The 11,821-nt window shown below is 39.2% G+C and overlaps 1 protein-coding gene across 1 annotated transcript; it reads right to left on the bottom strand.

Annotated features, from left to right (window-relative positions):
• Nucleotides 1-8,453: 8,453 nt before the first annotated feature.
• LOC115975380 (feruloyl CoA ortho-hydroxylase F6H1-3-like) lies at nt 8,454-10,021 on the bottom strand. Its single transcript, XM_031096176.1, has 2 exons — nt 9,437-10,021; nt 8,454-9,041 (listed from the first exon to the last, which is right to left on the bottom strand). Exons 1-2 carry the CDS (start codon nt 9,940-9,942, stop codon nt 8,471-8,473), a joined length of 1,077 nt encoding a protein of 358 aa, XP_030952036.1. The 5' UTR covers nt 9,943-10,021; the 3' UTR covers nt 8,454-8,470.
• Nucleotides 10,022-11,821: the final 1,800 nt, after the last annotated feature.

Genomic DNA, 11,821 nt, shown 5'->3' with positions numbered 1-11,821 from the left:
TCTTATATGTTTTGGACAGAACCAAGGCCTTGCATGATCCTCGGACCCAAGCCTATGGGGAAACCAAGTACAAAATAGAAATCTTATAAGTTTTGGACAGAACCAAGGCCTTGCATGGTCCTCAAACCCAAGCCTATGGGGAAACCAAGTACAAAATAGAAATCTTATAAGTTTTGGACAGAACCAAGGCCTTGCATGGTCCTCGGACTCAAGCCTATGGGGAAACCAAGTACAAAATAGAAATCTTATACAGTTTTGTACACTTATAAGTTTTGGATGGTCCTCGGAAGCCTATGGGGAAACCAAGTACAAAAAAGAAATCTTATAAGTTTTGGACAGAACCAAGGCCTTGCATGGTCCTCGGACCCAAGCCTATGGGGAAACCAAGTACAAAATAGAAATCTTATATGTTTTGGACAGAACCAAGGCCTTGCATGATCCTCGGACCCAAGCCTATGGGGAAACCAAGTACAAAATAGAAATCTTATAAGTTTTGGATAGAACCAAGGCCTTGCATGGTCCTCAAACCCAAGCCTATGGGGAAACCAAGTACAAAATAGAAATCTTATAAGTTTTGGACAGAACCAAGGCCTTGCATGGTCCTCGGACTCAAGCCTATGGGGAAACCAAGTACAAAATAGAAATCTTATAAGTTTTGGACAGAACCAAGGCCTTGCATGGTCCTCGGACCCAAGCCTATGGGGAAACCAAGTACAAAAAGAAATCTTATAAGTTTTGGACAGAACCAAGGCCTTGCATGGTCCTCGGACTCAAGCCTATGGGGAAACCAAGTACAAAAAGAATCTTATAAGTTTTGGACAGAACAAGGCCTTGCACCTCGGAAAGCCTATGGGAAACCAAGGAAATCCAGAACCAAGGCCTTGCATGGTCCTCGGACCCAAGCCTATGGGGAAACCAAGTACAAAAAAAATCTTATAAGTTTTGGACAGAACCAAGGCCTTGCATGGTCCTCGGACCCAAGCCTATGGGGAAACCAAGTACAAAATAGAAATCTTATAAGTTTTGGACAGAACCAAGGCCTTGCATGGTCCTCGGACCCAAGCCTATGGGGAAACCAAGTACAAAAAGAAATCTTATAAGTTTTGGACAGAACCAAGGCCATTGCATGGTCCTCGGAAGCCTATGGGAACCAAGTACAAAATAGAAATCTTATAAGTTTTGGACAGAACCAAGGCCTTGCATGGTCCTCGGACCCAAGCCTATGGGGAAACCAAGTACAAAATAGAAATCTTATAAGTTTGGACAGAACCAAGGCCTTGCATGGTCCTCGGACCCAAGCCTATGGGGAAACCAAGTACAAAATAGAAATCTTATAAGTTTTGGACAGAACCAAGGCCTTGCATGGTCCTCGGACCCAAGCCTATGGGGAAACCAAGTACAAAAAAGAAATCTTATAAGTTTTGGACAGAACCAAGGCCTTGCATGGTCCTCGGACCCAAGCCTATGGGGAAACCAAGTACAAAATAGAAATCTTATAAGTTTTGGACAGAACCAAGGCCTTGCATGGTCCTCGGACCCAAGCCTATGGGGAAACCAAGTACAAAAAAGAAATCTTATAAGTTTTGGACAGAACCAAGGCCTTGCATGGTCCTCCGACCCAAGCCTATGGGGAAACCAAGTACAAAATAGAAATCTTATAAGTTTTGGACAGAACCAAGGCCTTGCATGGTCCTCGGACTCAAGCCTATGGGGAAACCAAGTACAAAATAGAAATCTTATAAGTTTTGGACAGAACCAAGGCCTTGCATGGTCCTCGGACTCAAGCCTATGGGGAAACCAAGTACAAAAAAGAAATCTTATAAGTTTTGGACAGAACCAAGGCCGTGCATGGTCCTCGGACCCAAGCCTATGGGGAAACCAAGTACAAAATAGAAATCTTATAAGTTTTGGACAGAACCAAGGCCTTGCATGGTCCTTGGACCCAAGCCTATGGGGAAACCAAGTACAAAATAGAAATCTTATAAGTTTTGGACAGAACCAAGGCCTTGCATGGTCCTCGGACCCAAGCCTATGGGGAAACCAAGTACAAAAAAGAAATCTTATAAGTTTTGGACAGAACCAAGGCCTTGCATGGTCCTCGGACCCAAGCCTATGGGGAAACCAAGTACAAAAAAGAAATCTTATAAGTTTTGGACAGAACCAAGGCCTTGCATGGTCCTCGGACCCAAGCCTATGGGGAAACCAAGTACAAAAAAGAGAAATATTACAAGCCTTACAAAAAAGAGAAATATTACAAGTTTCGGACAGAACCAAGGCCTTGCATGGTCCTCGGACCCAAGCCTATGGGGAAACCAAGTACAAAAGAGAAATCTCATAAGTTTTGGACAGAACCAAGGCCTTGCATGGTCCTCGGACCCAAGCCTATGGGGAAACCAAGTACAAAAGAGAAATCTTATAAGTTTTGGACAGAACCAAGGCCTTGCATGGTCCTCGGACTCAAGCCTATGGGGAAACCAAGTACAAAAAAGAAATCTTATAACTTTTGGACAGAACCAAGGCCTCGCATGGTCCTCGGACCCAAGCCTATGGGGAAACCAAGTACAAAAAGGAAATCTTACCAGTTTTGGACAGAACCAAGGCCTCGCATGGTCCTCGGACCCAAGCCTATGGGGAAACCAACTATCTCAAAAAAAAACTATGGCACATAAACCTCAGAATCCATCCGAAGATAACTCCTCGTTAACAGTTGGGTTAATCCCTTAAGTGCACGGATTCCCCGGTCTACCCTCGAATCCCCAGTACCCAAGGGGTTGATGCGATACGATGCAATTCATTACCCAAAAACACAATCAAAGTCCCTCGCTACTCGGCTACCCTCTCGGACATTGGTCTAGCATGCATCGCGCAGTACTCAGCACTTATCCCGGTTAGTTCCAAGAGTTTAATTTATTGAGGATTACCATTGTTATACTTGATAATATTTGTGAGTTTAAACCAGTAGGAATCTATGTTAAGGCATTTTTCTGCCTGAAATATCATTAAGGACAAGCTTACATTGAATACTCATGCACAAAGTAGTTGTTGCAGAGAAGAAAAGTATGTATAAAGAAATAAACACACCTCTTATTAAGACAAAGGAACAGTACAGTGTACAATGAAAAGCTGAAACAAGCTTACATTAGAGTTAACTACGTAAGTAAAAGAAAAATACAAGAGAGTGAAGATAAAGCCGAGGAGGTAGCTCAGAGGAGAGGTTGGCTACTGCTTCGAGACCTTATTCCTCCTCAATACTTTTGCATGCCCATAACTCAGGCAGCAAAAGAACCCAACTTGAGCCTCACACCGCTGAAGGAAAGGTGCAGGGAGCCGGAAGTCGAGGAGCCTTCACCAAAAATTTGCCTGCAAAGAGGCAAAGGCGCTGGTGGCAGAGAATCTTTCTTCTGACACACCAAAATTCTGGCGTAAATAGAACCTACTTCGGATTTTGACTAAAAGAGGAAGAAACACCCTTTCCCCTCTGACGAAACGGAATGCTCCCTTGAATTTACGCCTCCTTTGCCCGTACCTCATTACTCTGAGTCTCGAGAGGACACGGCGCCTCTGTGGCGGAGAGAGTTCCTTTTTCCCGACCCTCGCCTCAAGCATGATGTACTAAGGGAGGAAACTAAAGGATTTGTGCGTGGATAAAGCAACTTTCTCTCCTATTTATGTTAAAAGATAAGATGGTGGCATTTAATTCACGCAGCGTCCCAAGGAACGCTACAGAAAAAATGTCTCTAGCTCGATTTCCAACGTCGTCTGCAACCCTGAGGTTAAAGGAGTCTCGAGAAGGCGCACCTCGAACACTGGGACGCCAAAAAGTACCGCGTGATCAAAGACTACGGAAACGCCTCTTAATTTGTGGGCCTAGTAAATTCACGGCCCAGGCCCGTTCAGCGTGGAGGCCCACGGACTACGGCCCACGCCGAGGAATAACCGTTGCCAAGGACAACCTCCTGCTCGGCAACTTGTGAGATACCTGAGGAAAAGGGATAAACTGAACCAAGGCCTTGTATGGTCCTCGGACTCAAACCTATGGGGAAGCCAACTACAAAAAAAATTATTATTATTACAAGTTTTGGGACAGAACCAAGGTCTTGTATGGTCCTCGGACCCCAGCCAATGGGAGAAACCAACTACTTGGATAAGAAAAGGTTCGAATTTCGTAAGATGGGCTACTTGATAAAATGTCAGGTTACTCCATCCACGGCTTAAACACCATAAAAGGTTAAGGCCAACAAAGGTGTAAGGACGGTGGTGGGACGCCCCAGTATTCAGTAGCCTAAGAGGGCTGTTCATTTGGCGGGTGATATGTCTTCAGATGGTTATTTCTCACACGGCATCAAGCCTTCGATTCTCTCCTCGGCTAGCGTGGGTAAGTATTACTTTTCACTGGTCGGCCTTATTGTGCCAAGCACTTCTATTAAAGTTATGGAGTTATGGCGACATCTTTTTATTATTAAGTATTCTGGTCTTAGTCGTCATTGATTTAGATGCGATATTATTGAGCCGAGCAGCACTTGCAAATTTATAAAAACAAAGAGACAGAATATGCGAAATGAAATAACAACAATTTTTTATTAATACGAAAAATTATTACAACATACAAAGAGGGGCTCAAACAAGCCTATGCAAAATATGAACTGCTTAAGCAACAATAACATCCATAGTACAGATATGTAAACAGTCAGGCGTCTTTTAAACTCGTCTTCAAAGTCTCTCCAATCTCTGCCCCAATACTGCTCATGTTACGATAAGAACCCTCTTTGGAAAAAGATGAAGGAGAAGGAAATAGTAAGGAAGAAATCAATGAAGAAGATGAAGGAGATGAATGAGGAAGATGGAGGACATGAGTAAAGAAGGAGGAGAAGAAGAGAGAAGAGATGAAAAGAAAGAAATGGAGCAAAAGAGGGAGAAGAGAAAGCACCAGAATGGATCTGGTGCTGGGAAGACTAGGAAAGGAAGGCGGAGAGGGCCACCAGTGAACGAAGAAAGGAAGAAGCAGAGACACTTAGTCCCTGCCTCGGTCCTGACTCCGAACACGCTGAGACCATATTAGGTGAGCTCATAAGAGAGCGGTTGGTTATGATGATGGGAGTTCTCGACTCAATCACGCCGAAAGTTGGACGTGATGAGCCCCTGCTTCGGATTTTGGCTGAAGGGAAGGTGAAACGAATCTTAAGTCTCCGCCAGCCTTGCCCTGACCGAGCCATTTCGAGCTTTATTAGAACACGGTGCTTTGAGGAGGGGTATGGTTCCTTCATCACTCGTTATGGTAAACGTATTCTGATTGGGTGTATAACAATGGGGTTAAGTGAATGCTAAGGGAGGCTAGGGGTTTCAGATATCAGAAGGATGGAAGGGAGTCTGCACGAAAGTGATGGCCTCCTGCTTGCCTTCTTATAGGAAGGGCAAAACGAAGGAAATTAAATTCATTCAGGTTTCCAAAAAGAATCTTAAGAATAAAGGTGTGTCCGTTCCACTTCCCCACCTCATCAGATGAGCCGCCGAACGTAAATTAGCCTCGTAAAGGGAAGTCATTAAAGGCGCATCTTGGACAGCCAAACGGCAGGAGTAGATTACGAGCGGATTAAAGGGAATACCTGGTAAACCGGCGAGTTTCCTGGACAGGTGGAAAACCGCCCGCATTAATGCAGGGCTGAATTAACTTAGCCATACTGAAGGCCCGGGTTTACCAAAACCCTCCTTTCCAACCAAGAAGTCGGGTAGCAGGGTTTTGAGGGGCTATTGTGGGGCCCAATAATTTAAGGGCCAGGCCCAGTTGCTCCTAGAAATCCGAAGGCCCAAGCCGAGGAGAGCTGTGGCCCAAGCTCTACAATACAAAGCACAAAACAATTTTGGGGGGCAGCCGAGGACAGTTCAGTCCTCGGCAGATCCAGAATCCCACCGGAAAAGAGGGGTAAAACTGGTATAGGGCCAAACTAAAAAGGGGATCTAAGAATATCCGGGAAAGCTGCTCTCATTGCCATTTAATGCCCTGCCCCTGACAAAGCCGTATTCTTCAGCTTTATCAACCATCCCCAATAATTCTGGGATGGGACTGATGGGACAAATGTCGGTCTCGTAAAGGTTGACCCTACACATGGACGAAGGACAGCGAACACAGGCTAGTATAAAAGAAGAAGCAAGTGAGTCTGGTGGGGAGGTCCCATCCCACCTCCAAAAAAGAAAGACTACATGGGTGAGAACACTTCAACAACACCTGACTTCACCGAAAAAGCCCATCGTTGGGTAACCGGGGAAGACCTTAAAGATCCTCGGATCAACTCCGAGGAGTCCCATCCCATAGGGTGCGACGCCTTAGGGCTTAAATGTTCAAGCCCAACTCCTTTTTTCTACATGAATTCCTCTAAAACCAAGACCGGGCATCACCCCGTGACCAACGGCTAGCTTTTCAAGCCCACTCTCTACAAATCATATTGTGAGGGATCTTTCATATGCGAGCCCAACATCATTATTGGGCCGCAAAGGAATTGTGTCCTTACACCAATAACACGTTTAAACTTTTTATAATTAGATTAATCTCTTTAATTTTTTGTTATCGGTTATCAATTTATTATTTGTTCCAGGGGTGGCTCCACCTTATGGCCAAGGTGGTCCCAAGACCACCCTGACCTGAAGAAAAAAAAAAAATTTATACATAATAATTTAAAATTTTATATTTATCTATTTTTTTAAAAAAATTTGGGAACATCCTGAATTTTTTTTATGCCAATAAAATTAAATTTTGGTCCATAATTTGAGCAACATAACAATATATTAGGGTTTTTCAAGTAAAAAGAACCATATGCTTTCATATTCTTTTAAGTCTATACTACGGTTTTACTTTTAGTTTTTTCTTTACCTGACACACTGTCATTGTACGACCACTTTTCCTCAAAAACATTATAATATATATTATACGACTAATTAGTCAAAGTCACGTAAATTTAGCATTCTTCATTGTACAACTACTTTTATTTTTTCTTTTTTCTTTTTCTAATAATTTTGATTAAAAAAAAGTAGTTTTAGTTAATTAAGTGAATAAACTTAAAAAGTTCCTTAATTTTCACATAACAACAGTTAATTCATTATATATATATATATATATATATATATATAATAAACTTTTATTTTTATGATTATAATTAAACATGTGATTGTCCATTCTAAGGAAATTTGATTAAATTTACACGAAAAGTGTCACTAAATATTATATTTTTACATTTTTCTAGCATATTATTAGTAATAAACTTGTTATATTTTTAGTTATATAATTTAAAATTTTATTAATTATATTATTTATGACGTCACCGATTCAACCATCGGTCAGATCTTGGTTCGACCAAAAAATCAGTAACCAGTCCCTTTTCCAATTTTTTCACTGTACTGGTTTATAAAAACATGGAAAAACCCAAAAAAAAAAAAAATGAACGAAAATCTGGAAAAAAAATTATAATAAAACCACTAATAAGCCCCAAACCAAATGCCAATAGAAAAGCCCAATACAAGATCAATCTCATCTCAAACTAAGACTATCACTACTCCAACACCAACATGATTACGTTTTAAATTCAACAAATATTAAAAAAAAAAAAAATCATCACTGTCTCAGTGCCTCGCGGATTCACAAGTCATTAAACAATTTAAACTAAAACTAAATCAAACCTAAAGGCTAAAAGAAAGTAAGAAACTCACTTACTCTCCCCAGCCATTGTCGTCCATCCCTGTTTAGCAACACTAACAACAATCACAACTAAACTCCACAAGCTTTATGTTGTAAAACTTTATGTATTTGTTTGTTTTTTTTATTGTTGTTGGTGGTGGTGGTGGTGTTGTTAATATATAAATTTTTCTTTTTATTAGATTGTGTAATTTATACTTATTGAGGAATACCTTAGAAAAAATTCAAGAAGCCAAAGAAAAAGAGAACTTCTTCTCAAATGTTTTATAAAATTCAACCAAAAACATTATTTTGGTCTTAAATGTTGTAGGCCTATATAAAGGCACTCCACAAAATTTAATTACCAAATAAAAAAATATTTTAGTCGTTGATTTGGTGGTTGTTAGTGCTATTACTATTGTTTGTCACGGCATTCAAGACACGTCAGGTGGTAATTATTGCTCATTTTTCATAAATTGGGTCAAAATGGAACCTGTAGGATCATTTACACGCGCAGTGCTTACTGTTGTTGTCGAACCTTATTGAACCCAACATGTAATAGAAATCTTTTTAATTTCATCAATATTTTTCACATCTCATGAATTCTAATGCTTCAAACAGACATACAAACAATGTAAAAGCCATGTTAAAAAAAAAGTAAAAACTCTTTTTTGTAGAAAGTAAAATAATTGGATAAAGAATTGACTGACTTCTATTATCTTCAAACAGATTTCAGATTGAGTTTTATTTCATAAAAATTATTTCTATTACAATAGAACATAACCTCACAACACACCTTAGAATACATCATATTTTTGCAAATTCAATTGTGTTCTTCCCATCATGAGCCTTCCTGAAGAAATGTTTCACATAATCTGAATACAGAACTTGCTTATATAATGCTTTCTCACCCCTTGCAAGCACTTCTAAAAAAGGACCAATCATGTCACATGGCCTAGGATTAACAAAAATAGGAACCGAAATCCTATTCTTGCTTCCACTAGCAACCACACGATGCTCAATGCTCTTGTATCGACCATTGCTCATTATCTGTAGTGCATCACCAACATTGATCACGAGGGAGCCACTTACAGGTGGAACATGAACCCAACTATCATTGTTTCCTCGCACATAGAGTCCACCAATATCATCTTGAAGGAGGATAGTAAGGGTTGACACGTCAGAGTGACGACCTACTCCCACGGTGAGCTCAGGGTTAGGACATATAGGATAGTAGTTAAGGTTAATCCTCTTTGAACCCCTTAAGAGAGATTCTTTTGTCTCATCAATTTCTTTCACATTTATCCTCTTCATTAGTGCCTCTAATAGCCTTTGGATAACTAGTTCAGACCCCCTCATATATTCCAGAACTTGATCCCTAAAAGTAAACAACAATTAGTCCACCAAAAACTATATATATATATATATATATATATATACATAAGCATATACTATTTGATCCACAAAATTATGTTTTATAATACTCAAATTTTTTTTATAAAAAAATAGAAATAGAAATATATATATATATATATATTTATATATATTATGATAAAATCATTATTGATCTTCAATCAAACATGGATATAAAGAGATGTAATTAAAAGTTATGGCTTGTTATAATGTCATATTGAGTTAAACCAGATGAAACTAGAACTTGACCCATTTAGTAAATTATATATGTATGTACGTACACAAGAATTGCATCTATATTATATGTCATGTCATGTATTTGTTGTGTAAACTAAATTGAGCAAAGTTAAGCTCTGTTACTTGCACGCCGAAGGCCACAATGCAGAGACCTCATCCTCGGACACATAAAACAGGCTCAGGTAATCTTTCCATTCAAGAGCCTTCTCTGCTTCAGGACTAAAGCTTGTGCCAAACCGCACGCTGTTGGAAGGTGAGTTTTCTTTTGAAAACTTCCTCTTCTCCTCAGCTGGCAAATTGAAGAACCTATGTGTTGCAACCTTCACATTCTCCAGCACTTCAATGGGCACGCCATGGTTGATAATCTGAAAGAAACCCCACTTTTCTGCTGCATCACAGATTGATTCAGAGACTTTTTGTTCGTCCCAGTTTGACATATCTATGATGGGTATAGACTCTTGAGGCAAGATGTTGCTCACAGTGATCCTTTCTTCTACAGGTTGGATATATTGCTTAGGGAGGGTTTTGAGTCCCATTTCTGAGATACCCTTTACTCCATTGCCATTTGTTACGACAAAGTCTGTGATATTTGAGGACTCACTGATAGGTGTTGCAATTGTTGGAGCCATTCTTACAAGAAAGGAATAAAGAGAGAGCTTAGTATTTAGCAAATGGCTTGAAACTAAGATGTTCGGTGGTGATGGTGTTGTTGGTCCAATTTGCATGTCATTTGCACCTATTTATATAGCACAGTCTCAAGAATTTTAAGGTTAATTTCAATTTATTCAATATATGCCTCACTAACTCCCATGGCAATATTCGCATGGCTTATTATATTATTGTCCTTTCCCCTATACTTGTCAAGAACACATTGGGTTTTATTCAACTATGCGTCGCCCCCTCCCCCACGGGACGCATAGTTGAATAAAACCCAATGTGTTGGCGACGCATAGTTGAATAAAACCCAATGTGTTTTTACCGCACTTCAATGAGTGGGAGTGTACTGGTCAAAGAGCCACGGCCCCCAAAGTTGAAAAGAAAGTCTCTAAGAAAAGTTTGGATTTCTCAAACCTAGCCACCTAGTGAATTGATATTGGAACGTGTTATGGTTCAAATCAATGTTATGAAGACCTTTTGGAGTCCGTTCAGGTCTATCTATTCGAACGGAACATTTCAATTCCGATCTATTTGGACGTATTGTTTTAGACTGTTTTGAAATTATCACTTTTTATATATATAAATATATATATAGTAAGTAATTAATAAAAAAGAATGTTATTACTCACTGCTATTCTTATACCAAATTTTATAAATGTAATATCATTTAATGAATGTAATATAGTGTTTTAATAAAGTGATTAGATTAATTATTTTAAAATTCAAGTTTGGGTATTTTTGTAAATAAACAAACATCGATAAGATATTTATAAACTAGGAAGCTCCCTTTTCACCTAACCCCACTCCATCACCCACGTCCAATGACTTCTCCACTCTTAGGTAATGTCTGGATTGGGTTGAAAACTCATGTTTGCGTCTGCATTTTTTTTTTCACGCGTTTGTGAGACTTGTGGTTACTGTTCATGTACTGTTTAATGAATAGTAGCCGCAAAGTTTGACTTTTCTCACTTTTTCAGCCAATTAGTGCACATCGTGTACTGTTTATGGACTCATAAATTTCACTTTTCAGTAACTTTTTCATTAAAAATGGGTCACACGATACTATTCACACATTTAAAAATTATTTTATTACCGTGTTTTTCAGTTTTCAGTTTCAGTTTCAGTTTTCAGTTTTCAACTGTATCCAAACGGACCCTTATTCCTCTTCATTTCAAATTCCCATCAGTTACTTACAACTTCTTGGAAAATTTCATAAACCCAGGCCAAAAGTTTAAGTGCAAGACTAAAGAAGAAAGTTTCAAACATAGCTAAAACTTGAGCTTTCTCCACGGTGGCTCTAAATTTTTGTTATTTTCTTCTTCTCCTTTTTTTTTTTTTTTTCAAATAATTTGGTAGCTCCGTAGAGGCGATTAGTGCTATGTGGAAACATGCTGTGCTGATGAGTTTGTTAGTTTATTTTATATATATATATATTTTTTTTTGGCTAAAAATTGCTACCAGCAAAAATTTATATTTTGGCCGAAATTGACTGGAATGGCTGGAATGGCTGGAATGTCCTAAAACTAGCCGGAATTGGACTTGAGGTGAAACGGGTGGTATATCGTTCCAGATTGCATCCCAGTACGAAATATTCCGAACGGACCGGAACAGAACAGATTTAATAACATTGGTTCAAATCTTTCTTCCACAATTATAATTATCAAATTAAAAATTAAAATTAAAATTCCAGCCAATTAAAATATTAAATAAAATAGGGAAAGGATTTGCTACATACCTGTATTTAGCAATTGCTGCATAGACGATTAGGTGGCAGCAATAGAATGAAGTAACAAGTGTGTAAGGGTCTACCTAGTCACGTGACCCTTACGCACACTTGTTACTTCATTCTCT

The sequence above is a fragment of the Quercus lobata genome, chromosome 1 (assembly GCF_001633185.2).
Source record: "Quercus lobata isolate SW786 chromosome 1, ValleyOak3.0 Primary Assembly, whole genome shotgun sequence".
Lineage (NCBI taxonomy): Eukaryota > Viridiplantae > Streptophyta > Magnoliopsida > Fagales > Fagaceae > Quercus > Quercus lobata.
The sequence above is the reverse complement of the archived record's forward strand: the minus strand, read 5'-3'. Positions and strand labels throughout refer to the sequence as shown.

Bases quoted from the DNA above. Each gene is read 5' to 3' on its own strand.
- LOC115975380 (XM_031096176.1), bottom strand. From the start codon at position 9,942: ATGGCTCCAACAATTGCAACACCTATCAGTGAGTCCTCAAATATCACA. The intron at 9,042-9,436 runs GTAACAGAGCTT...GTTTACTTTTAG, and splicing joins TTGTGGCCTTCGGCGTGCAA to GGATCAAGTTCTGGAATATA.